Source organism: Manis pentadactyla, chromosome 9 (genome assembly GCF_030020395.1).
Source record: "Manis pentadactyla isolate mManPen7 chromosome 9, mManPen7.hap1, whole genome shotgun sequence".
NCBI classification, from domain to species: Eukaryota; Metazoa; Chordata; class Mammalia; order Pholidota; family Manidae; genus Manis; species Manis pentadactyla.
In genome coordinates, this window is record NC_080027.1 from 71,578,056 (window position 1) to 71,604,949 (window position 26,894).

General features: G+C 35.4%; 1 protein-coding gene across 1 annotated transcript in view; it reads right to left on the minus strand.

Moving 5' to 3' along the window:
• Positions 1–26,894, minus strand: part of DCDC1 (doublecortin domain containing 1) — a 427,548-nt gene that overhangs the window by 190,217 nt on the left and 210,437 nt on the right. The window contains exons 12-16 of the mRNA XM_036891914.2: positions 17,338–17,439; positions 14,036–14,199; positions 10,828–10,953; positions 8,523–8,628; positions 1,551–1,685 (exon numbers count right to left, since the gene is read on the minus strand). Coding sequence (XP_036747809.2) covers positions 1,551–1,685; positions 8,523–8,628; positions 10,828–10,953; positions 14,036–14,199; positions 17,338–17,439 — 633 coding nt within the window. The remainder of the gene's footprint in view (positions 1–1,550; positions 1,686–8,522; positions 8,629–10,827; positions 10,954–14,035; positions 14,200–17,337; positions 17,440–26,894) is intronic.

A 26,894-nucleotide genomic window follows, 5' to 3' on the forward strand; every position in this document is an offset into this window, starting at 1 on the left:
CTTTCTCATTTAATCTGTACAGCAACTGTGCAAGACAGTTAGGACTAACTTCACTTTATAACAAGGAAATGGTGGTTCAGGACAGCTAAATAACTTTCTCAAAGCCACACAAGGATTCTAATTCTGTCTATTTATCTCCAAAACCCATACTCTTTTCAGTAAGCATTTCAATTATTTTTTAGGAAATTTTAAACAATTATAGGTTTCTGATATGAAATTATGGAAACAGATACCATGGAATTACAGAATATGAGATCTAGGGAAACACCTTCCATAAGAACTGATCCAACTCTTTTCAGATGAGAAGAGTAAGGCCTAGATACAGTATGTGACTTACCTGAGATGTTAAACCTAAAACAATCCATCATGCTCATAAATTGGTTAAATGCAGAGCAGTGTAATATATAGCACATTGAAGAGGCATAAGTTTTGAAGGCAGGAAGACCAAGAATCTTTCTCTGCCGATTACTAGCCTCAGTTTTTTTCAACTGTATAATAAAAGCCTGCACAGTTATTATAAAATTAAATGAGATAATAAATGTGTATGTAAGATGTAACATATAGCATATGTTAAACAAAATGATAGATATTATTATTAAATTAGAAACAAAATATAACTTACAAAGGGCTAATAGTTAATAGTCTCCAGGTTGGAAACAGATGTAAGAAATATCTCATATAACCTCATTCTGCCTTGGGTTATGAGATGAGTAATATCTCTTAGCACCCTTGCATCTTAATTACTCTAAATTTAACTCTCAGAGGATCAAAAAATAATAGTAAAGGGCAATCCAAAATTTCATTTGAGAAAACAGTTTCAACTTCCCCTCCTCCCAAACTAAGTGTCAGCACGTTGATTGAGTGACTCTGCACCCATGGAAGAAGCACAAAGCAGCAAAAACAGCCTACAGTTAGGGGGTAACGGGAGGCACAAGAAGGGTAGATACAAACTGCGTCATCTCTTCCCAGACATAAATATTTGGTGACAAATAAAAAATTTTTCAATTGTAAGAAAGAAGAGGAAGGCAATTATATGTTCTGTTTAAATCAGATTTAATAGTATAATCATAAAGTAAAAAATTAAATAGTGCCAATACATAGGTATAAAATGTCTTAGGCACTGTTTGCATTTTATACTCAGGTATTTCTTTTAAAACTGTTCTTACAAAGACATTTGCTGGCATTATATTGTGCTAATCCACCGGACTCTGCGAAACTCAATGCTGAAGACTAAGGAGTAGAACAGAATGAGATTCAGACAAATATGAAAATGGTGAGTTGGTGGACTGTGCATTAGCTGTATGCTGCGTTTAAATTCCCTCTGGAGTACAAACTAACCAACATATCCAAAAGTGAACAGAATGCTCACGTGGGGATTTACAGAAGTCCTCTGCTCTAGACAAAATAAGAACAGAGAAGCAGCATTCATAATAGCCAACAATTTATCATGCTGTCACTTGCATGCTTGTGTGCATGAGGGTACCAGGAGCTGGAAAGCCCGGTGAGCCACGTAGCATGGAAAATCAGTCAGGGAGAACACTCTTGGGTACCTTCGTGATCAGCCACACACTGGCTGCAGGCCACAGGGTTGACCGTGCTACCTGACTTCCGCTGCTTGCTTCAGTACTTGAGGAGCTCCACTTTCTGATGAAAACAGAGGCATGAAGGACAATATTGGGGTCCACCTGAGCCAGGAGAAGAAGTATGTGTCTTTAACTTAGTCTGAAAGCTAAATATCCTTAACACACTTACCCAAAATAAATTATCCTAGATCATTGTTTCTGATTGGAAGGTCTCTTATGAAACAGTGGAGCTCAATCTCATTTCATTCAACTCGATTGATATTTGTTGAGCTCTGATATGTGAGGTCCCAGACTATGTAGCATGGGATATTATAAAATATGTTTTCTGCTCTAAAGAAACAACAATTGGGGCAATAACACACACATACACATAAATTCATGTTAAGCTCCATAGGAATGATTAAATAATTCCTGAGGTATGCAAAGAATGGTAGGCTCATTTCTGCTGGAGCAATAAAAATTGGAGCATCTTGAAAGAAGTAACATCTTACCCAAGCCTCCTTAGTTTGACAGGAATAATGAAGGATAAAAAAGGCATTCCAAGCAAAGTGTCTTAGGATTTGTTGGTAGGCTCACAAGGTAAATCTTATCAAACCATAGAAGGAGTCAAGTGTAAATGTAAGGCTATAGAGTTATATGTCAGTAGGAAGCTAGTGAAATCTTTCAAGCAGGAGGGACTGGATGATAGCAGATTTTAGTAAGGTTGATCTGGCAAGGGTAGACATAGCGGATTGTAGAATGGAGATATTAAGGGCAAGGAGAACAGTTGGGAGTCTGCACAATCTCCTAAGAATAAAGGGATATGAATTGAGAATTTAATGACAGTTGTGGCAATGGGCAGGGGGGACCAACTGGGGAAACACAGCATCGGTGTCTCCCATGTTTATTATCGTAGGTAGTGTGCACCTTGAGCATTTCTCATTTAAGACTTAATTATCATATTGACAGGCATTCATAGAACCTGTAGAAATTCTACTATCTCATGTTTAGTAAACTTTATCTCCTAACATGATCACTCTGTTGAGTAATCATGCTGTTTTTAAATACAATATTTATTTGATTAGAATTATGAAACTATACTAATTTATGCTTTAAACCCAATAAATGATGTTGCCTCAATAACAGTTTAAATTATTTTCTAATACTAAAAAGTCTACTCTAAATCTGTGCTAATAATAGATATTTGTTGAGCAGCAAATGATTTCTAAAGTGCAAAAACTGAATGATAATTTGAAAGGTAATATTTTACAAATGTGATCAATTACAAATGGGTACCACTAATACATATGGTAATTATTCTGTAATAAAAGTTACTACTCAAGAGAAGAAAATGTCCTATGACCCCAATATATGAAAGTAAATTTTAAAAATACAGCAACCACACCACATAAGCAGATCCGACTTCTAGCTTTTTGATTCTATATTCCCCAGTTACCCAGTAGTGGCTGGATTCTTGAGGGGAATCCCCCACAGGTCCTGAACAATGATAAACTATATTCTACTAATCCATCCACCACAGGACTCAGCATTTAAAATAGCACTCTTACTCAACCTCCCCACTCCAAGTTGCCATCACACTCAAAACTCTCCTCTGCAACCGGGAAGAAGATTGTTTTGACTGGAATTAGTCAGACAGAAGAACTGTACTGCCAACTGCTTCTTTGTATAGCACCTGCTGCCAGCGCCTAAATTCTTGTTATCTCCACAACATGGTTTAATCTTTTAACAGTTGGCTTATTGGTGAAGAGCGAAGGGGTCCTTTGTGTCTGCCTTGGGTTGGCACCCAGTATTAACACCATGCTGTTCTTTGAGAGAGATTTTGCTGGACGGTTCCCAAGTGATTCTACATAGACAGACACAGCCAGGCCCACTAACTCAGCTTCATTTAATGTTATTAAAAAAAAGAAAAAAATCCTGCCAAGTCTGGGGTTCTGATACATTGAAAACTGACAATGGCAGTTAAATTTCTCTTCATGACATCACCTTTTTTCTCTTCAGTTTAATCTGATATCTTAGCTTTAGACCAAACATTTATGAAGGTGGGGAAGATTAAAAACTGTGAAAATTGGAATTTAGAAAAGAAAAGTGCTCTGACAACCTGAAACAAAATATGCCCTGTGTGTGTGTGTGTGTGTATATGCACACACACACACAGACATGTGTATATAGAAGCATTTATGTTGAGACTGTTCTCTAACTTCATACCATCATATATATCATCAGAACCTTTGGAGTCCTGTTGAGAATCAAAAGAAGAAATTTTCTTTTATCTTTTTGAATATATATGTATCCCTTTAAATGACCGTTATGGTTTTGTTTGTCTGAATAACTGCTGATGCAGAAGCTGCCAACAATAAAAATGATGAATACACATGCTGGCTCTACTAAAACCTATTGTTTAATTTCCTTAACTCAAATCATTAATGAAAATGGAGTTGCCTTCAGTAGTCCTAGCAAATTCAAAATAATAAAAGAACCACTTATGATCTTTTCTTGCAGATCTACCGAGGAACAAAATGCAAGAAAATGATATTTTTCTTGAAAGGAAAAGCTCATAGATCATAACTTTTATTCTAAACAAATTGTTTACTGACTATATATAGAGAGAAGATTTTTCACTTTTGATAGTGAATTTAGGGCCAAGATATAAGATATATAAATGATTTGATATACAAATTAAAATCACAGCTGTAAGAAATGTTATAAAATGTTCTCTTCTCTCTTTTCTCATGCTCACTTATTGTTTCTATTCTCTAAATCCGTAGCTGATAAATCAACCTACCTCAAAGGCCATGAACTGAAAACATTTGAAAGCAGAAAATACCAGCAGGTACCTAGTTATGCAACCAAACAAATATCTAAGGAAAAATATCTAAGATCTAAGTATGTAGTCCTAAAATAGCTTCCAATTATTGGTCTAAAATTAAGGAAGGGACTTGGGATGTTATTTAAAGACCAGTGTCCTAATCTAATGGCAATATCAGCTCAGAATTTAAACTAAAATTTTATTTTTCCTTATGATAACTTATTTCTAGAAAGTATTATTTCTGAATGACTTGTTTCAAAGAAATAGGACAGTAAAGAATTGTTTGCCTTTTCCCTGCCTCTTTTGTGACATACAGAATAACACATTATGCTAGCATCCATGACTGTTGAACTTACAAGTTAACATGTAACAAGTATACCATAATTCATAAATCAAAACTTGGTGCTTTTCTTGCTGTTTCACATACCAAAAGTTGCCACTAATTTCCTACTGATGTCTGATTGTACCAAAAGGATAGGATCAAAATTAATTTTCTTTTTATTTTGGCAGAATATATGACCTTCTAAACACTGGAGTCCATTTTTCTGCTATATTTTCCCAAACCAGCTATGCCTCAAGCTATTCTCATATATTGTTTTTATTATATATTAACTACCATGAAGTTTAAATCTCATCCATTTCATGGAAACATATAATTTTATGGCTCTTAAACTGAGGCAACCTAAAAATTAGTTGACAATTTAAGTAACAATAGACAATGGCTAAAACATGTATTTGCCAAATTGTCCATTTGTATTAGATTCCAAACCTTTTTTTGGAATGGATAAAAGAGCATCAGGTTGTAATTGTCAGGGTTATATCTGTCTCCCACAATACTAATAGGGGTTATATTTTCCAAATTTTTCTCTGTAAGAACAGTTTTTACTTGTCAATAAGAGATTTAAAAGAATAGTCAGGGATTGGGGACAGATATGTCTATCTCAAGCCAGTTTTAAAACATATGCATCAAGAATATTGGCTTTTGCCTCCCCACCTCTCCCACCCCTGTTGTAATCCTTTTAGTGTGTTCTTTACCACAATGAGCATCAGGATTCTACAACAAAATGCCCTATAGATATCCATCACCTCTGCCAGAATGTCTTCCTAAAAGTGCTCCTTTTCGGGTTATTAAGTTACTATTTCCAAAGCACCTCTCTGTATATAATTAGTGACACTTTTCTGAAAGGATTTTAAAGGTTTCATAACTAAATGAGGACCATTTTATTGAAAGCTTGTCTTTATCAAATCTTTGCTTTCTTATACTACTATTTTGGTTGAACTAAAATTTTACTCAAAACCAATTTCTTCTAAAAATATAATAGTGAGCAGGGTTCTATTTAAGATGCAAGTTTTCTCATTTTCACTGAATCATTAGAACCAGTTAATGATTAACTAACTGTAAATTGATATCATTTCATTTTTCAACATTAGAAAATATAGTTATTAAAGTACTACTTTGGCATAAAATAAAAAAGAAAACTCTACTTTGGGTTCTTTTCCTCTAATGATCCTTTGATAGATATCCTTTTGATTTCTGCTGAATATAACTAGTGAATTCAATTCCATTTAGCCAACTCTTAGCAGCTAAGTACTGCAGCACAGACAAGGATGAGCAGAATGCCCATTGCCCTACAGGACTTTCTAATTCTAGCAGGGAGGAAAAGACAAGGACCTCCTGAGTTACTTTCCTATCATCAGGATCAAATCAGATCTTGACTCTACTTGAATGTTCTCAATGACTCCTCGCTTTCCACAGAACAACATCCAGAATCCCTCACATTGAATTAAGATCCTTTATGATCTGATTCCAATGTTCTCAGGGGAAGCTACCATTTTCCCCATTCTACCCCAGTGTGATCTGAAATGTGCTCAAACTTGGAACACTGGTTGACTTTGAATTATGAAAAAATGTTTTAAGAAAATCGGCATCAAGTTCAATGCCATTATAAATGGCACAGAATGGGTGCAATGAGAGTATCAAAGCCAGAATCATCATATCTGGTTTGGGACTGGGGTTGGGTAAAGAAAGATTTCATAAAGCAGGCACACATCAGATAAGGCTAGAAAGATGTACAGGATTTCAATAAGCATTTATTGAATGCCAACTATATGCCAGACACTGTGCTAGAATATAGCACTAGGGTGATGAAGAAGGCTGGGGGTGGTGACGAAGAAAGAAAGGTTGAATTCCAGGCAAAGGGACCCACATGGATATAGTAACAGAAATCATGGAGTGCTTTTCAGAAAACAACAAATGAACAATCTAGCTTGGCTAACACACAAAGAACATACTAGAGAAAAACAGGTTATGGCTAAATTTTAGAAACCATTCATCAACAATGTATTGTACACATGCCCTAAATTCAAGACTTTGTGCTATCATTCTGGAATACCAGGATGAGTGAGATATAACATCTACATTCAAAGAATTCTCAATTTAGTGCAGGAGAAAGACACAAAAGCAAAAGCCTATACCAACCGCCACCTCCCCCACCCCCGCCAAACTCTAAGAACAATTATCAAAGGACACAGAAGGAGCTCTGAGAACACAAAATAATTTGAGATTAATTCCCACTGGAGAATATGAGGCCTCATGAAAGAAGTTGAATAAAGCCCTAAAAGGCAGTGGGAAGTGAATCTCAGGCAAGAACAGCACATGCCATGGCACAGGCATATTAAAGTGAAAAGCATACTAGGGAACACAGTTCATTAGCTCTGACTGTAGTACAGGGTACAAAGAAGATCAAGATCAAGGAGAAGACTGGAAAGGCAAGTTGAGAGTAGAAGAAGAATGCAAATGGATCATGGAGATACTGAAGGCCGGATGAGGATTTGGAATGTCAGTAGGGAACAGCCAGGCATACAAGTTATTTGAGCAAGAACTTAGTGTTAAAGCAAAAACTTAAAAAGGAATGCCAATAGGGCCAGGACTGTGGTAAATAAATCTTAATGTCAAATTAATATAAAATATAAAAAGCATTAATTTTTAGTATAACATTCAACTTACATTTTATTTTCTAAACTTGTTCAAAACCACACAGGATTAGAAATAATTATTTATTTTATTTATAACTTATACTATTTAGATTCATAAATGCCCTGAAACAACTAATACTTGCAGTCTCGATGTTGCTGTAACAGGCTGAAGTTAAAAAGTAACAGGTTCAGACAATGTGTCTTTTGCATTGTCTCTTAGAAATGAAGAGCCCAGACCAATTAACAGGAAGTCCTACTTTCTTTGGGTATCTCTATCTCTATGGGTTCCTTTTGGTTTTGATTTTATGAGTTCGAAAATTAAAGATTATGCAGCTGAAATGAACAACAACCCTACGTAATTTACCAACAGAGAAAAGCAAAAGAATTCTTCTTTGGAGACATGTTTAAAATGCTTTTCATAGTTAGAGAAAAACATTCTTTACTGGCAAGATAAATTTCTAAGTGTAAATTAATAATGTACCTTCTGGAATGGGTTGTCATGAATTGAGTTTTCTAAAGAACTCGTATTCCTTAGATACATTGACCTATAGAGCAAATAGATCAGATCCTGAAGTACAGAGAGATAACAGCCATCTTAAAGACTTTCTTAAACAACTCCAACTTATTAATACAGTTGGTATAAATAAAATGTGCTAGGTTTCACTTACATGTGGAATCTAAAAAAACAAAACAAACAAACAAACAAAACAAAAACAGACTCACACACACACAGAAAACTGGTGATAGGCATGGTGGGGTGGATGGGTGAAATGGGCAAAGTGGGGTAAAATTAGAGAGGATGTTTGACATCTTAATCTGGGTTATATAAATATATACACATGTCAAAATTCATCAAGCTGTATACTAAGATTTTTGCATTCCACTGTATGTACCTCAATTAAAAAAAAAAGATAATATGCTAAACAGTAGTACTTAAATGACATAATTCAGGTAGAATTTTTTCAAGTAGGAATGCTATATATTGGTTCAGTTTTAAAGTGCTTAGTTTATTACCTGGAAGTAAAGAATAATACTTGCCCCAATGTTTGTAAAATAATTTACAGTTTTCAAAAAATTTCACAAATATCCCCTCAGTTACCATGCATTGACAGAGGGTCCATAAAATAGTCTTATTAGATACAAAAAGTCATTCTGACCTTGTTCTGTAGGAAATGGTTCTCCAAGCCCACCTTTTCAAATTGATCAGGTATCTGTTGACTGGTGCTGTTGAAATTAATTGGAAATCCCTCACAAACTTCCCAACTACAAAAAATTAAATATTAAATTATTTTTGTTAGAATAAAATTTAATTTTAATACTCTTTAATCTACTAGGATAATAATTTATGTATCTTATACTCTACTAGTGAGAGAAAAACCAATGTTTAGATCTTAATATTATTAAACAGAAATTTGAAAAGTACTTTTGTATCTATAATTTGGAAAGGAAGGCTTGATTTTTACTTTGCAATTATTTATGATATTAGGGGATTCCATGCTTAATTAATTATTAATAGAACAAAGAAACAAAAAATTATTTTTAATTTTACAGAATCACTCATAGTGGAGACCATCTTCACTGTTAAATTTATATTCTAAATACATAAGTACTATGAGTAATAGAAGATGTCATTATACTTATAATGGTTGTGTTAAGCACATTAGTTTGGTATTTTTAAGAGAGCCTTATGAGGCAGCACAGTCTAGTGGGCACATGGACAAACCACAAACTAGAATGCTTGGATTTCATTCTTAGTTCAGCCAAATCACTTATTTTAAAAGTGATCCAATCTGTACCCTAAAGAAAATTACCTGGCTCAAATTGATGTTACAACATACCACATGTTCAACAGCATGCCGTTCAACAGAAACCAGTTCTGGGACTGGTAACAGTAATTTTTTTTTCAATATCATGGAAAATAAAAGTATGATTATGATTACTAAGATTTCAAATGATCCACTTTAGAGTATAGAAAGAAAATTCAAATGGAATCCAAAAATTAGGTAAATTATTTCCAAATTAGTTTGTGTTCAAAGTTTCACATTGTTATAATCAGGGTCCTAGATCTAATTTGAATAAACTCAACAGAACATTATTCACTGCACCTGGAGAAGTAAAATTAAGAAGGAATACATGAATTTAAAATTAAAATCCTAGCTAAAAACTGAAGGGAAAAGGCCTAGGCAAATTTAACAGTTTGGAGAAAGATTATTATGCATGAAATACATATTCTTATAAAAAAGAATGCTGGTGAAATATTTTCTCTCTGTAAAGAATAAGACAAAACATTCAAATCTTGCCGGGAAAGTATAGGCAGTCATTGTGGGTGGGGTAGAGTTGTTGTTTAAACAACCTTGGAAGATCAAAGAGTTTGTCTTTCTAGACGTATTTAGCAATAGGTGGACATTAGCTAGACTGAGTTGCCTCATTAGATCGCTTTTGGTCCTCTGGATTTGATCTCTACTTCAGCATTTTCACCTATATATTAAGGAAAGTTGTAATTTAGGCTAGATGGGACCTTACAGATAAATCACCTAATCCAACACAGAGTCAGTATTGGGCTGCAATGTCCAACATCGTAGCCACTAGCCACATACTCCTACTTAAATTAAGCAAAATGAAAAATTCAGTTTCTCAGTCACATTAGTCACATTTCAGGTGCTCAGTAGTAATACAGTATGTTTTCATCATCACAGAGAGAGTTCTGTTGGACAGTGCTGGGTAACTGCTAGGCCATTAGTTCTTACAAAAGACAATCTGGGTTAGAATCCTGGCTCTATCATGTACCAGTCTTGTGACTGGACAAATTGCCCTCTGTGCCTCAGTTTCTCTCTCTCTAGAAAATGGAGCAATAATAGGAATTAACAGGATTAAAATGATTGTTTTGAAGATTACATCAATTCTTACCCAATTTATTTTAGAACTGTGCTTGGCCTGTGATCAACACTTAGTAACTGCTGGGTTTTTTTATTTACAGATAAGAAACTGATACTCATCTGCTCATAGACAATCATTAGCAGAGATGCCCAGACCTTCTAATTCCTGCTCTTCTCACTGCCAAGTTTCCAGCATACTACTTTTGTTCTTAATTTATCATCATTAAATGAAATGCTTAAATATGAACACTTACATGAAAAAAAATCATTTAATATTTTAATGATTCAATTCAAAACTATTAATTTAGAGAATCCACTAAAAACAGTTTTTACATTTCAAATATAATTGTTAACTCTGCTAAGCAGAAACTTTAGTCTGCTTGTTGCTCTGAAGGCTTTTTAAAACTCAAGGAAGTTAATTGTAAGGCTTTTAGGCACTAGGTGTTTGTATCATAAAGTAAGTCAACAAAATAAGTAATTGCTTATTTAAGATAATTCAAAAAACATCTTTCAGTGTTTCAGTCTCACTCTGGGAAATCTGAGTTAGATGATTTAGATTACTTTAACAAAGCACACGAAAATTTACTTGTCACATCCAGGTAGCAGAATAGCATTAGGATCCAAGGAGGTTTTATATGCAACTGTCATGCCACCTCTGGCATATGCAGTCACCTGGTCAAAGGTTAAACCCAGAACAGGGTTTAGGGGAGATCTGAAAAATGAAAAAAAATAACAAAGCTATTTACAAAATTATACAAACAATGATATTTGAGCACAAGTAAATAAAACATATAATATCAAGGTCTAAAAAAATCTAGAAATAAGTGAATTCCCTGTTATATAGCACAAATTTTGGTGTTCTACACTGAGATCAAAATGCACATTTGAGTTTATTTGGCTGATTTATAATATGCCAAAGGTAGTTATAACACATGCAATTTTAAAAAATCTTTTCAATAATAAAAATGAAGCATTTAGTTAATAAAAACCAATTGTCATTCATGTAATGTTCATTTTCCATGTATAATTACAATGCAACACACCCTTAATAATCTTTGAAGCTAGTAATTAAGTGAATTCTTAATATTTAGCTACAAACAACTATTTTGTGTATGTGAGTTTACTAAATGCTATACTGATCTGATTTTTTCGTATTGCATACTGTTAGGTACATTGTTTTAAGTTAATTTAACTTAATTATTTGAGAATTAAAATCAAATGGAAAACAGATCTTAAATAAAAAGAAGGGCCACTATGTCAACTACGAGCCATTTTTTTTTCCAAATCCATGACCAAGACTTGTTATTTAACTTTATAATTGTAGGACCCAAACACATCAACCTGTGAAGTACTGTCAAAAACCCTTAACTGTATCTAATCATGAGAAAACACTCAGACAAATCCAGAATGTGGGTTGTACTACAAGAAAAGCACCTGGACTCTTCAAAAGAAAAGTGAATGTAATAAGAAACAAAGCAAAAGGTGAGGGAATATTCTAGATTAAAGAGAACGAAAGAAAATAAATGCAGCACATGAAACTTATTTGGATATTGAATTACAAAAAGCTCTAAAACACATTTTGGGTAGTTTGTATATAGATTGTATATTAGACAACATTACATTATTGTTGACTGCGATAGATATTATAATGTAATAGAATAGAAGAACATCTTATTCTTCAGTTATGTACCTGAACCATATGAGTATAACTTTAACGATTAACTGGAATTAATTTCAAAAGAGATTAAGAGAGAGAAGGGAGGTATAAGAGGCAAAACAAATGTGGAAAACTCTTTAAAATGGTGAACCTAGGTGCATGATATATAAGTTTTCATTGTACTGATTTTTCAAGTTTTCTGTATGTAGACTGCGTATTTTTCAAAATAGAAATTGGGAGGAAAATAATTAAAGGACTCAAAATAGAAGCTGATATTGGCAAAATTATCTTTCACAAATAACTAATCTGACCCCCCGTATTAACATATAGTAAACATGTTAGAATTACTCCCTGAAAATGAATATCCTTTATTCGGTACATATTGGCCATTTTCTCAATATATCTTAAACTAGAAAGAAATTATTTTTAGATACAAATTTTAGAATTCCAATAGTAGCACAGTGCTATAACAGCTCCCTAGTGCTTTATGTTGGATTCAAAACCAGAAAAAAAGTACATCATCCTATTAAAATAACAATGACATACAAATATACACATTTATGAATTCCTCTAGCTACAACCCTCAGTTGACTGTTGATTTTAGAATATTCCAGATATTTAGCATTTTACTAGTTATTCCACATGTATGATTCAATTAACCAAGAACAATTAATAAGAACAAGTATTTGAGCTTATTAAAATACTATATTATAGCAAACATGATTTAAAACACCAAAATTAATCAGGCATTGTTTTCACTTTAACAGTGATATTTAAGAATTATTAAACACACATTTTTTAAAGCCTTTTCTTGTAATTGGAAGAATTTGCTAAATTATTCAAGAATTCTTACCACTTTAAAATTCATTGCTGTTTTTTTCATTGTAAGAACAAATCTCCTGATGTAATTAAATTATATTTTGAAATCTGCCTATGAAGAAAACATCATTCCTTACAAATATTTTTAATTCTACTAATTACACAGCCTAAGAAATTATTAAGCATTTTAATGGTACTGTACTGGAACAGATGAAATAGAATTTTGTAATATGCTACCCATAACTAATCCTACCAATTCCTTCCAAAACCTTCATGGATTTCTCAGTAGATTTGTTTCAGTATTTGAAATTCTGACTATTAGAATAAACAGCAAATCCAATCAGCTCCTCATTCTTTCTGTGCTGTTTTCATTACAATTAATATATGATCAATTTTACTCTGTAAGCAAAGTTATTTTCCCTTATTTCCCCTATTCTGTCCTACAGATAAATAAAGAGCTAAAAAAAAATTTTAAATAGGCAGAAAACTGTGTTTAAGTTCACTGACAAGCAGTTTCAGAGTTCATCTGGATGTGTCCTGTCAAAATATGCATAAATTTCCAAGATACTCCACACAACAGCCCAGCTCATCAGTGCCTATAGACTCCAACATTTTTCTTTTCTCAGAAACACACATAATTTTATGCAGGGATTTACCAATCTACAAAAATTTACACAATGCTCAGCAATAACCAATAATTACTGTAGGATAATGTAAATCACTTTTGAGGAATATAACTTTGATAGGATAGGGCTCACAAGCTTTACCAATTTATCTTTAGCTCTCCTGTCATTGGTGCTTAAGAGGTTAAGACTTTATTTGTGAAAACAGAGAGAGATAGCAAGGAAGCATGTTGTCCACAGCTTCATAAATCTTGCTTAAGATCCTTTTCAATTACCATCCATTTCTCCTTTAAAAAGGGACAAAAAAATAGAGGAGTGGAAGCAGGTCAGGGCAGTGTGCGACAAACGACAGTGTGATGGGCTTGAGCCCCCCGTGGCGATTCCATCTGCTATCATTAAGGTGACTACTCAGACATGAACAAATCCCACTTGCTGTGCTGACAGGCAGACTTCAAGAACTATGACAAGGCATTAAGACAGAAAGTCAGAGAGAGGGAGAGAGAGAGAGAGAGAGAGAGAGAGAGACAGGTCATATCCCACAAATAATACTGCCTCACAAAAAATGCCCCTGAAATTTTATTGAAATTACAATTTTTAAAATTTCATAAAGGCTGCTAGTTGGCTTCACAACTCTCTTTTTAAATTAGCTTGCTCCTAGAAAGATTGAGGACAGAGAATAAATATCTTGTTCCTACCTGTATGCTTTACCATAAGAGACCCAAATTTTTTGCTCATTCTTCAGCAAAAGTGGATTCTTAATTTCTTGACCACGCTCATCAAAAAGCCGCATTGAAGAAAAATTGAGGCCTCGTGGGTTGATGGAAGATCCTTGAATCCTTTGATGAATATTGAGAAGTAACTGTATGGTGGGGGAAAATAATGAAGAAGAAATAGCGTAAAATGTGAACATCTGGAACAAACTGTCTCTACTCTGTAACACATGAAGTCCAAACAAATGATAATTGAATTCATAGAGAATGTTAAAAGAAGTGTGAAATGACAGCAATGTCTGGCTCAGTGTAAAGTAACAAAATGAGCATGGGCTTTTAACCAGCAGGGGGTGCCACAGGCTTGTGATTGAGCTCTGACCCTTTGGCACAGGGAGTGAAAGCAGATGCGACAGTCTTACAGAAAAAGCATTTAGCTTCTACACACCGTAAAGGTCCTCTTTGATAAGGGCTATGCTTTTCTTGTCTGAGCTACACATTTTGCTAGGGTTCTTCCAGTGTTCTAGATTTACAGATGTCCGAGATTTACAATTGGCGATTTCCCTGTCCCTAACTAACTTCAGATAACCAATGGTAGAACAATTCATCACTTCTAGAACTGCAAAAATAAACATGACTTTCAGTCTGTATTGGTGCACGAAGAACTCTTCCTGGATGTTTTTTAACAGCCCTGCAAAAAGCTTGTGAGCTGCTTCAATAATGGAGGTTTTTCAAGTTGTGAATAAGATATAATTGAAGTGTGAAGTATGAAACGCTGTCATTTAATATTTTAAGAATAGCTACGTCAGTGTTGGCTTCTACCTTACATTTAGGGTGTCTAAATTATCAAGATATTTCTAACTCAAGGCATATTTCAAATGAAAGTAAATCCAAATGAACTGGATTGCATACGGAATTTTAAAAGACATTTTTCATTATCATCTGTCACCTTTGTTTGAGTGTTTAGGTCTCTTCTCTTTCTTGCTCTGTGCCCCACACTATCCATCATTCTGTTCTCCCCCAGCCTTCTGTCAGGCTTCCTTTTCTTTCTCTTGTCAGTTCTTATGACTCTCCATTCCTTGTTACTCTGTAATCTCAGCATGGACGTGAATAAAGTTGTGGCCTTTTCTTGACTAGCTGTTCAAGATGCCTTTTTTGCTCCTTGCATTAATTCCCACTGAAGGTATATCAAAGTGCTAAATGCTGAGGCTCAGAGGAAAGAGGAAAAAGTTTAATCCTGTCATATATCTCAGGTTTCCTCACTTATTGACTCAAAACTCTTTACAGAGTAAACTATTTCCTTAGACTAGTAATTGTATTTATAGAATAACTAAGAATTAGGTTTTGTCATAGAGATAAATAATAGCATCTCCAACTTCATCAACTCTACATTGTTTTCATCAGCTCTGTACTGACCAGGCTTTTAGCCTTAAGCATCAGAAAGGCTGAAAACAACAACAACGTCTTTTTCATTTCATTATAGTTAATACTTCTCATCTGGCATAACCAAGCCCTTTGAATTAAAAATAATGATTACTATTCTCTTTAGGAGTATAATAGGCAAAAGCATTAGAATAGAAAAAAATCCATATTATTTCTTTTTTTCCATTGAAACCATAACATATTTTGAAATACATAGGTTGTGTTTACAAAGCCCTACATTTATTTCTGTGCGGTCTCAGCCCTTGAGCTTATTTTTTGTTGCTTTACTATTATTTCAGGAAACAATGCTGGTTTTTTAAATCACAGTGATTTTGCTTTACAGGCATCACCTTTTTGGTAAAGGGGAAAGATGTAAAATATTTAAGGTCCAGTCCAGAAGAGAAAAGTGTACACAAATAAGAGTGTGTGACAGAGAAAGGGTGTGAACACCTGACCACTTAACCAAATTCACTTTCACAGGAGTTGTATTTTAATCCCCTTTCTTCACTGTGGTGACAGACTGTATTTTACATGTTCAAAGATGAGCATTTGACAGCCTACAGGAGGTAAGGGACTCAATGCCTTTCATCTCTAGGTCATGGTTGGGCTGGGCTATTATGGCCAAAAATTGTGATAATCTTCACCCATTTATCTTTAAAGCTATCATCACCAGCCCTTTATAGGATAAGAATTTGTTCAGGGACCTGAGAAGAGTGTGAAATATCTTAGGCTAGTGATTGAGACGAGTGTGCACCAAGAAAACAGTCATCCTTGAGTGTCACAAGGGCTCTCTCAAGCAAAGAGCTTTATGATGTCCCTAATTCAAGTTTTCCCTCAGATTTACCTGCATATAGAAGCAAAATACAGAACAATGTCAGTGTTCCATAAGCCAACACAAAACTTTCTGCAGAACAGTATCTTCCTGCATAAGATAATATAAATGTCATCTTCAGTTTTCATATGAACCACAGAGTAAAATATTCTCATGTGAGATAGAGGAAAGACAGAATTCTAAGAAGGCTTCTGTATCATGATGATTTGAATAGTCAGGGATGTGATGGTAAAAAGAAACCAGTCAAGGCTCTTTATACTTCTCTCTCTAATCAAAATAGCATCTCCCATCTCTTTTGGCTCCAGTTAATGATCAGTTGAGAGTCTCCTAATTCTATGCAACTTTCACGAATGACTGTAAAGGCTAGGTAATGGATATCTCCAGGAAGAGGTAAGTTTGAGGGTCCTGAACTGAAGAAGAAAAAAAGGAGCAGGTTTCTGAACAAAGGCCGTGCAACAGAGCTCAAAACACTGGTGTGTGCTCTGGTGCATAACCCCAATTTGTAAACAACAGAGTATTCAGTGCCCTTTTATACAAGACAAAGACCCAAAATAAAGACCCTGAACATGTCAGTTCTGCTAGAGAAACATCCCATTTGTCTAGAAAATAGGCAAGGTAAGAGTATCAAACAGAAGCTAACTAGACTGGCTCACAATGAGCATGGAAGACCAAGCCTGCATGTTAGTGGCTCAGGGTCTAAGGCTTGGAAATACCCTAGACCCAGAACATATCCGTCAGTGAATATCATGTCACTTCTTACAAAGTGTAACCAAGAGGGCCATCCCAGAGACCAGCGTAGACAGATTTCCAAATATAAGCATAATGAAGGTTGATGCTGTTAAGTAAGAGGCTGAGAGTTAATGCTATACTAAAGCTGAAAGCCTAAGGAATTCAGAAATCAAGCTTGAAATTATCCATCTTTACAGATCATCAAGATTGATCTTCTCTAAACAACTTTAAAGATGCAGTCACCTAAATTAACTACAGGTAACTTGGGAGACACTTATAGTAATAAATAAATGGTCAGTAAACTCACTCTTTCCATCCTGTTGCCACTTTGAGGTGGGCTATTAGACTCCAGGTCTTTTTTGCTGATACAAACAGAGATCTCTCCGGTGTTTTTACCATTTTCAAATATCTAAAAAGTAAGTGCATTCAAAATTAAAAATAAATACATGGACACATGTGCATACTATATTCATACATGCACATATAAATGTACACAGTACTGGCTTTGCATAGTACGTTGATGACTGAAAGTGGTGCACCTAAGAACTGTGTAAAGCCAGGACTGCCTGTATTAACACGTGCAAATAACTGGCAGTGAAAATCAATAGCACTAGACTAGTATAAAGAAAGTCCCTTGTTTCTCCTTTCAGATTTGGTATCTTTAACCTGAATGGCATTCCCTATAATCTTAAAATAGAAGGAAATGTGAACATTTAAAGAGGAATCACTGACTACACTGGATGCTTATGTGGGGCAAGCTTCAGAGAAAGGTCAGCTAGCAACCAATTAACTAGCTCATTTCATTCTTCTTGACAAACATAAAGCCACAAATTACGTGAGGGATGTTTGATTTATATCTAAGATATATCAGTGTTCAGTTTATTTTTGACTCATTGAAAGGAAATTCAACCTGACAGATTAATTGCATAACAGTATGATGAAAGTCATCCATTTAAAGTGCATATATGCAACAAGTTATTGAGAACAGAGATAAAATTCATGACATTACATTATGCAACATTTGCTGGAAAAAATGCTAGCAGACATTCTGTATGAAAGTATCCAAATAAACCAGTCCTGAAGGAGAGATCCACTAGAATGACCACTACCCTCAGACCACACTGAGGACCCACGTGGAGTGTGCCATCACCAGACAAGAAAGGAAGCAGGCAAGAGGGGCCTAATAAGTAATTTAAGTTCTTGCTTGTTTGATTTTCTTCTCAAAAGTTCTTTTCTTCCTTTGCTAATACACCTATCACATCAGAGTAGCCATTTTATTTGTTTCTCGTGCTATTTCCAGAAAAGACAATTTGGTAGAATATTTGTAAAGAAAGAAAACTGATTTACTTATGAAAGTTTGAAAATTGTTTAATTAGTCCTAACCTGGTTTGGAAGCTAATGTGGTTCAATAGCACTTCTTTAGGCTTAGCAAAAAAAAAAAAAAGATTAAAAAAAAGAAAGAGTAATAATCAAGAATTTTGTGTTTTTCTCTACTAGGCTTTTCATTGCATTGATGGTCCAGGGGAGACAGCCTTCAGCCTTGGTACATTGATATTCCACACCCTACAGTATCTTCTCACAGAGATTTTTTTCAACCTCTTTTCTGAGTGAAGATACAATTCTGAACAAGCATCTCTCTATTTTTGTAAGGTACTTTGTAAATCCAACTGTCATTGCCTGCATACCTGTGCAAAGTAATGTGAGGGAGAATCTTAATGTCCCAATAATCTCTTCAGAGCCTTCATCTAGAGTAAAACACTTAAACAACAGAGACATTAGCAGTGATGATCACAATTCCAGAGCACATTCTGGCAACATGAATTCTGCAAAGTTGGTGTTGACAGAACCTTAGTGTGGGGAACTTATTGAGGTTCCTTTGTCAAGGCTTGCTAGACACAGAACCAGAGAGCAGCAAATTATATTCTAGAAAATAACAGTGCGAGTGCTAACTGCCAAACTGAGAAAGCAAACAGGACTTGGTCAACACCTAAGACCTTTATTAGCTCACTACTGTCTTCCCTACTGTTAATAAGTCTTCTTCCCTTCTATGACCAGAAGCGTCCTCAACCCTACCCTCTCCTTTCTCCCAAAGGCTCTGGCCTCCAAAAACCCTATAAAGGCATAAGAGATAAGTTTTTTTTTGTTTGTTTAAGTAAAAGTTTATGTATTTAAGTAAAAGAAGGCTGCCCTCCAGTAATCATTTGTATAATGTGTTTTCTTCTGTATTTCTACAAAAGTACAAATTCCCCAAGCTGAAATGCTATGAGTTTCACCTCTTCTTAAGGCCTAGCTCTGGTTTTTAAGGTCTATATTACTATGTCAATTATTTAAAAATCCAAGTAATACATTTTTTTTCTTCCTTTGCATTAAAAGTATTTTTATTTCTATTGTCTAATGTCTAAACAAAGATAGCTCTCTAAAGAGTTTCTATAATTGACTAGACACAGGAAAATAAAAAATAGTCTACCTTTATTTTCCTGCTGCCTGATCCTTGGCTTAAGAAAAACCAACTGTTATACTGGTTTCCCTGTGCTCTTGGCAAGGCCTCACTTCCCTAAGCTCTGAGATTAAATTCTCCTACTTGGAGTTGGATGATGCAAACAGCTAGCTGAAGCTAGTCTTGAGTCCCAAGGAGCAAGGTCAAAGAATCTAAGGAAAAAAAAGGAGCCAGATCTTCCTGAAAAACATGGTTGCTAACGAGTACTGAAGAAAATACTTAAGAATAGGAATTTACTTCTAAGCCCTCAGTTATACAAAATACAGAGTTTTGAGGAGGAAAGTTTTCCATGAAATACAGTCTTTTTACTTTGTTCATGTCAGTATTGACTTTCTTGAGCAGGATTAAATTAAATTAACACCAGTGTTTCATTGTAATATTGTTAATTGATTCATTCATTCAACAAATATTTATTGGGTATCTACCATGTACCAAGCACTGCTCAGGGGCTTAAGATACACCAGTGAACTCAGATTCCTGCTCTTGAGAAACAGAGCAAATAAGTGAATCACACTGCATAATCAAGATACTCCTGGGTCTTGTGAGGCCACAAAATATTTCCACTAATTATCTGACACACATTTTTTGGCTAAATTGTCTTTGGTTATCTCCTCATGTGGTAATTTTGTAACATTTTCTATAAGGGGCATAGAAAGATAATTCTGTCTTCCCTCTATCATGGTTAATCAATTTTTTTTATTATTGATGAGAAAAATCACAGCTTCTGAGAAAAATCTGGAAATCTGTAAAATATGGGAGAATGTTCTACAGATTAGTAGGCTTTGTTAATCACACACTGTATTCCTCCACCGCAACCCATATTCTTTTAGTGCCAGGCACTTTGATCCTCAGTTAGAAAGCAATACACTGCATGGCCAGCAGGTAATAGCTGTCTTCCAGAAGCTCCTGCCCTACCAGGATGGCTAACACTAGCTGAATTGCACAGGGAAGTGACTAAGTACATTCCACTGTGTCCAAACTAAATATATCCCCAACTCAATTTCCCCTTAGCCAGAACTCAAAAGTGCCTATAGCCACTTCAATACCACTTGGTAAAAGGGAAAGCTTGACAGAGAGGAAGTCAGAGTGGAAACAGACAATGGTCTCAACCAATTTTAGTTAAAATATATTATGTTTGTAAATTTTACAGAAACATGTGGCTGTGTGCACACCTTGCTAGAGGCCTCTCCCAGAGTTTTGAAAGGGGCCTATCCACCTATCCAAGGAAGGGGCTCTGAAGCTTAAGTTTTATTAATATCATGGTAAGTGCACCTCTGAGGGGTTTAGAAGGTGGTAAGTGCTGTGTAAAGAATAAAAAATGCAACAGGGAAGGGTATATAGGGTCTGGGATCAGGGAGAGGGATGGGCATGAGGGTCACCATGTGAAGCAGGTGATTAGCATAGGCCTTCAAGACAGGAAAGATTTGAGTAAAGACTTGGAGGTGAGAGAGTTAGCCAAGCAGATAGCTGAGAAAAGAGCATCACAGGCAGAGGGAGCTGCTGGAGCAAAGAAACTAAGGCAGGAATGTGCCCCATGTTCTAGGAACCACAGGAGACCAGTGTGTTAGAGCAGCGTGAGAGAGAGGAAGAGTTAAGTAACAGGAAATCAAACGGTTAAGGAGTTGGCAGCAAAATGGGGAATCTGTGGAGTGTTAGGAACAGTGCAGTAACAGGATCTAACTTAAAAAGGACTATTGTGGCTACTGGGTGGAGAGTAGACTGTAAGGAACTAAGGCAATCTGAAGGGTGGATGATGATGGCTCAAACCAGAGAATTACCAATAGACATGGTGAGAAATAGTGTTTCTGTTGTTCATTCCAGACCAGTTTTACTTGCTTCTTTGTTTATTAGCAGGTTGGGAAATAAAATTCATAGCTAGGCTAATATTTCTGAAACCTGATGTCTGCATCTATGGGTATAAATAAATCAAACTAAATATAACTGTTCATAGAAAAGGCACATAGTGGATCTGTGGCATCTTGCTGCACTGAAGGACAGTGACTGCATTGGGGTATGGGGGGGACTTGATAATATGGGTAAATGTAGTAACCACATTGTTTTGTCATGTGAAACCTTCATAAGAGTGTATATCAATCATACCTTAATAAAAAATTTTTTTAAAAAAGATAAACAAACTCTCTCTCTCTCTCTCTATATATATATATATATATATATGTAACTGTTCACATGCAGTATTTGTTAAGGTATAAAAGGTCAACATGGTATTACAAGGATTTTATTTACTGTGGAGATTTTATAGAGACAGTGACCAAAACTTAAATTATATGGGGAAAGATGACCTAAATGAAGAGTTTTGAACTAATGTGGTTCTTTGACAAATTTGCTTGACATTGTTTATGACATCTATTTAAGGACTTGTATAAGGCCTAGCTCGGTGCCATTATTCAGGTTTTAATGTTATAAGTCTAGTTAAGAGCTAGTTGGGGGAGAAAAAAGATTCCTAAACTCTCCATACCTGCTGGGCAGACCTCCCAGGAAGCTCTTTTGTGTGTTAGTGGAAGGCCAAACACCTAAGCTTCCGAATGTCTCAGGATGCTGTCAAGAGGCAGTAATAGGAAAATGACAGTGCGGTGTGTTGCCAGAAGTTGGGAGGCCACACAGTAACAGGATTTACTAGTAAAGGTCTGGTGAAGAAAAGGAATATAACATAGCCACTTAAAAGTATTTGGCACGTTTCAAGTGAATATAATTAAATATGTTGAAATGAGATTAAATTACACCTTGCCTTGGATTGGGACACCCAGGAAACAGACTCTAAGACCAAGATTTATTTGCAGGAAGTTTACTGGGGAGGGACACTGCAGAGGGAATTATGTAAGCAGGAGTGGACAGGGAGGTGAACTGTGATGCAGTTGCAACAGAGGCCTCTGGTGGGAGCTCTGGAGCTGAGATGGTCCTTCAGAGTTGTCCAGAATTGAGGCAAGGGAGCCAAACCTTTGCACCATGCACCAACCAAATGTTGGATGCAGGTTGTCCCCAGCGTGAGGTCTGTTTTGGGAGAAACAGCTCTTTTACACCAATAGCAATATGTCATGAATTCAAGACAAGTTCTTTTTTTGTTCTCTTCATTGAACTTACTGGTTGGTCAAATTCATCATAAATAGTACTCTTGCTCGAAAAGCTGAGGATATAGCTGTGGCAGCTGGTGGAGGAGTGCCTCAGATCTAAGAGGGGATCCCAGCAGTGTGGCATGGCACACACACACACACACACTTAGATCCAGAGTGCAGAGGGCACAGCCACACATATCAAATCACTCAATACTCAAAGCAACCAGATTTTATAGGTGTTTCAGGAAGGTTAAACGACTTGCCTGAGGCAAATCTACTCATAAGGGGTAAGGAGACCTTTAGAAATCAAGTTCTATGGTGTTTTTAATTACAAAAATCATATCAAATAAGGTACTCACACCTAGTATTAGAGACTCCAATAATATGCAGACTAATATGAAAATGTTAAAGGCATAGAACAGTACTTCATAGAAGTCTTTTTTAACCTAAATCAAAGAACATGACAATTAAAATGAGATATTTATCCTATGTGAGAAGCATGAAAAAAAATATTTATCCAATCAGAATTTAAAGTCATCTTTAGAGAAAATCAACCGTAACTGAATTAACATTATATGTACATTAAATCAAATAAATGTAGTTACTTTTTCATTTTTATAGACTTAAAAGATATTTTTTAGAATATATGTATTTTCTATGTTTTATCAAATATATATTATAAATCAAACACTACACATGTCTAATTTTAATATTCAGATAGTGATAATCACTAAGCCAACATTTAAAATAATGGGATTCAGGCAATGAAAATTTTAATAAATTAGTATGTTTATACTACAAATAAGAAAAACTGTTTTAATGCCTAACAGAGATGTCTTTAAATAGTAATTAACAGGAAAGGAGCCAGTATATTTTGTCCCAGAAAGTGAAAATGCACTAGTAAAAGGAAATTATGTAATTGTTTAATTGCATCAATCTAAATGGTACCTGACCAGAAATACAGTAAGATTTTTCAAAGCCCATAAAAAGGACACTAAAGAAAATAATTTTTTTTAAAAAAGACATTGAAAATTTCCTCTTTAGGTTGCAGCCTAGCCCACCATTTAGAAGATATAAACTGGGTGACTGTCTATGGGGTAGGATTTTAGGTGTGGGCTAAAACACTCTGACCCCAAATGATCTCTCACTAACTTGGCAATCCTTGAAATTCCAGTTAGAGATTTATTCCTTTGTCATAATTAAAATACTGCAGAGGAAATGATACTTAGCCTTATTGGTTATTGATCCTTTAATGCTGAGATTTGCAATCTCCGCTCTCAAATCCCTCAGAGGGCCTGGGCTAGAGCTGGGGGTAGAGGTCATGCGAGAGTGGGGTTCTGTGGCCTAAGTGGGGGAGGGCAAGCCTGATGAGTAAGTCTGTGCAGGCAGCCACCATCCTGCCTTCAAACAGGGTAGATCCTGCTTTCATTTACTTTATATAGTAGATTCCAAGAGAGTTACTTTTTGAAAACTGTCTTAGCTCGGAAGAAAGTGTGGAATGCCTTTTTCCTAAGAGCTACTTTTGAAAAAAAGGGTGCTAATGAGAACCTAAGTACCTGATAGCCTGAATTGGGAGCTTAGGGTGTGGGAGTGGAGGAAGGGCCAAGAGAGGCCGAAAGGCCTGCAAAATGGCTTCACAGTTACCCTGGGAGTAGGTTGGCATTCCTTTCCTTTAAGCATGTAAAGTCACATTTCAGTGCTTTGTTATAATATCTTTTTAAAAGGGCTTATCCCCCAACCAATTCATCTGTATCTATTGCCAGAGTAAAATTTTCAAAAGAAGATGAATGGTCCTACAAAAATATTCTCTTTATATCTAATTACTATTCTAAATTCAGTATATGAAAATGTTCAAAATTATCTATTTGCTTGCCTATCATGTCCTAAGCTAAGTAATTTCAATAACTGTTTATAAATGAGGATTTTCAAGAAAAAATGGAAAAATGATCTCACTCTCTCTAAATTAATTTAGTGCCTAAAATTATATTTAATTGGGATTAAAATATGAGGTGTGTGGGTCCTGTCAGTAGCTGAGTATAATGTGATGTATTGTATACCAGAGTTTGGTAAGTAAATGTTTTTGGAAGTTCCTAGGATCACCGTATTTCTTTTCATAGGAAACAAGGGCTTTTTTGATGATGAAAACATAGTCACGTCTGTCAAATTCTATTTTACTAGGGAAATGAACATTATAAGATTAAACATGAACCAAATGATGAGACTTCCCCATATTCTCAGCCTCAAGAACCATATATTTATATATGGAGAGAGTATATGTTTTTAATGATATTCACTTTCTTTTTTAAATATCACAAACATGCCTGTTACATAATTTTCCCCCTAAAATGGATGAATACTCTAGGTAACTAAAACCTACACAAAAGCTTACTATTTATGTCAATACATTTTTATTTAAGAAAGAATTCGTTTGTTATCACAAAACATTATCAAAACTGTAGGTAGAATTACACTGTAGGTGTAAATGCATCACTTCATTTGCACTTACTAGAAAATCTGCATTCATTTCTATGTTCAAATGATGAATTGAAGCTTGATAATATTCATGGTGAGCTGGGCTAACATAGATGTCAGTGGGTAATCCGGGGGACGGGACCATATGTGGGAAAAGAATCTCAGCGACTCAAGCATCTCAAACACTGTGCAAAAGCTAATTGAGAGGTAAAAACAAATTAACTGCTATGGAGAAGGACAATCTCCCTGAGAGAGAGAGTGCACGCCTGCCGCAGTAAGGTTCAGTGGTTGCATTCAGGCTGGTAACTGCTGGGACAGTAATCCAGCTCTGGCCCGTGGACTTTCCCCACTGACTGCCCACCTGGCAATTCTCCGGGCACCTTCATGACTGTCAGGGAAAGCCGTTCTCATTACAACCGGCTCTGCATGGGAACTGATGCCCTGACCAATTGCTCTTCTGTGATTTTGACATGACACCGTTGTTCACTTTAGCAGGTCTAGGAAAAGAAGATTGTATCTTCCTACACACAGAGATTATACCTGGCTGCAGATGTCTGTTAGGAAATAGGCTGGGGTGAATACACTGGCATCACCTACCCACAAACAGGCCACCAAAAGAAGAAAAAACAAAGGAAGAGAAAAGAAGGCAAGATGGAAGAGAGCACTGGAAAGAAGGGTAAGTGAAAGAGTCAGTAACTACTGCTAAAAATAGCTATCCCGGGAGTTGGTGGAAGGTATTCATAGGGCCTCAAGTTTCTTTGCCTTTAAAATGAGCAGTTCAACATTTACCTATTATGGTAAAATCTACACATGAAAATCAATTATCTCCATCACATTTTACCCAAAATTTAATGAACTTCTTGAAATCACAACAATAACCTTGAATATTCTGATTCTACCACTTTAGCCATACTTCCTTTGAAAATGAATGCCAACTTAGCATGTTTTATTACTTGAACTTAAAGTATATCCTAAATTTGTTTTCCCACTGTTGTTAAACAGAAAGATAAGAATCAAGGAATGTACAAAGAAAATAAGGCCATAATATGCATCCAGAAGAGTGATAAGCCCAACCAAGAGTCTTGCCACTATTTTATAGATAACTGACTTCAGCTATCTCCTTCTACTCATTTAATTGTTCCACAAATTACTAAATATTTAAATAAACTCCCTATTCATGGTTAGAAAACACATGGTTAGAAAACTTTAAGCTTTTTGTAAATGACCACAAAATAGAACGTAAATCTCAAATGGATTCATTGTGCTCTTGTGTCATTGGTAGAACAAATTCCAAACTCAAATATCCAGATTGAAATTCAAATATCCAAAGCATAGGAAAGGCCAGGAAGGCAGTAAGGATAAAAGTTAACATCTTTTCTGTTACAACCAAATTATCCCATTTTCTAAAAACAAACAAGCCTATAAACTAGAATGATGACATTGAAACCTCAGAGAAGAACCACACATTAGATTTATAGTCTTTAAAAGGTGTCACATTGTTCTAATTGTATGAAAGTAATTATGGGCTTGGACCAAGAAGAATTGGGCCAATTCTTGACTTCTCTGCATCTTCCCACGGTACCTAGTACAATGCCATGTAGACAATTTGTATTTGATAATATGTGGATTTACTGTACTATTTGCTTAAAATCTTTCTTTCAGTCATTGGCAGAATAAAAATTGTTAGATGTGTACCATACTAGCTGCAGGATGAATTAGACACTGGACAAAGGCATCTTTAAAAAATAGATCTCTGAAATATCTATCCCTTTACCAAAGCTTAAATACTTTTATGCTGTAAGAGAACACTAAAACCAAACAACA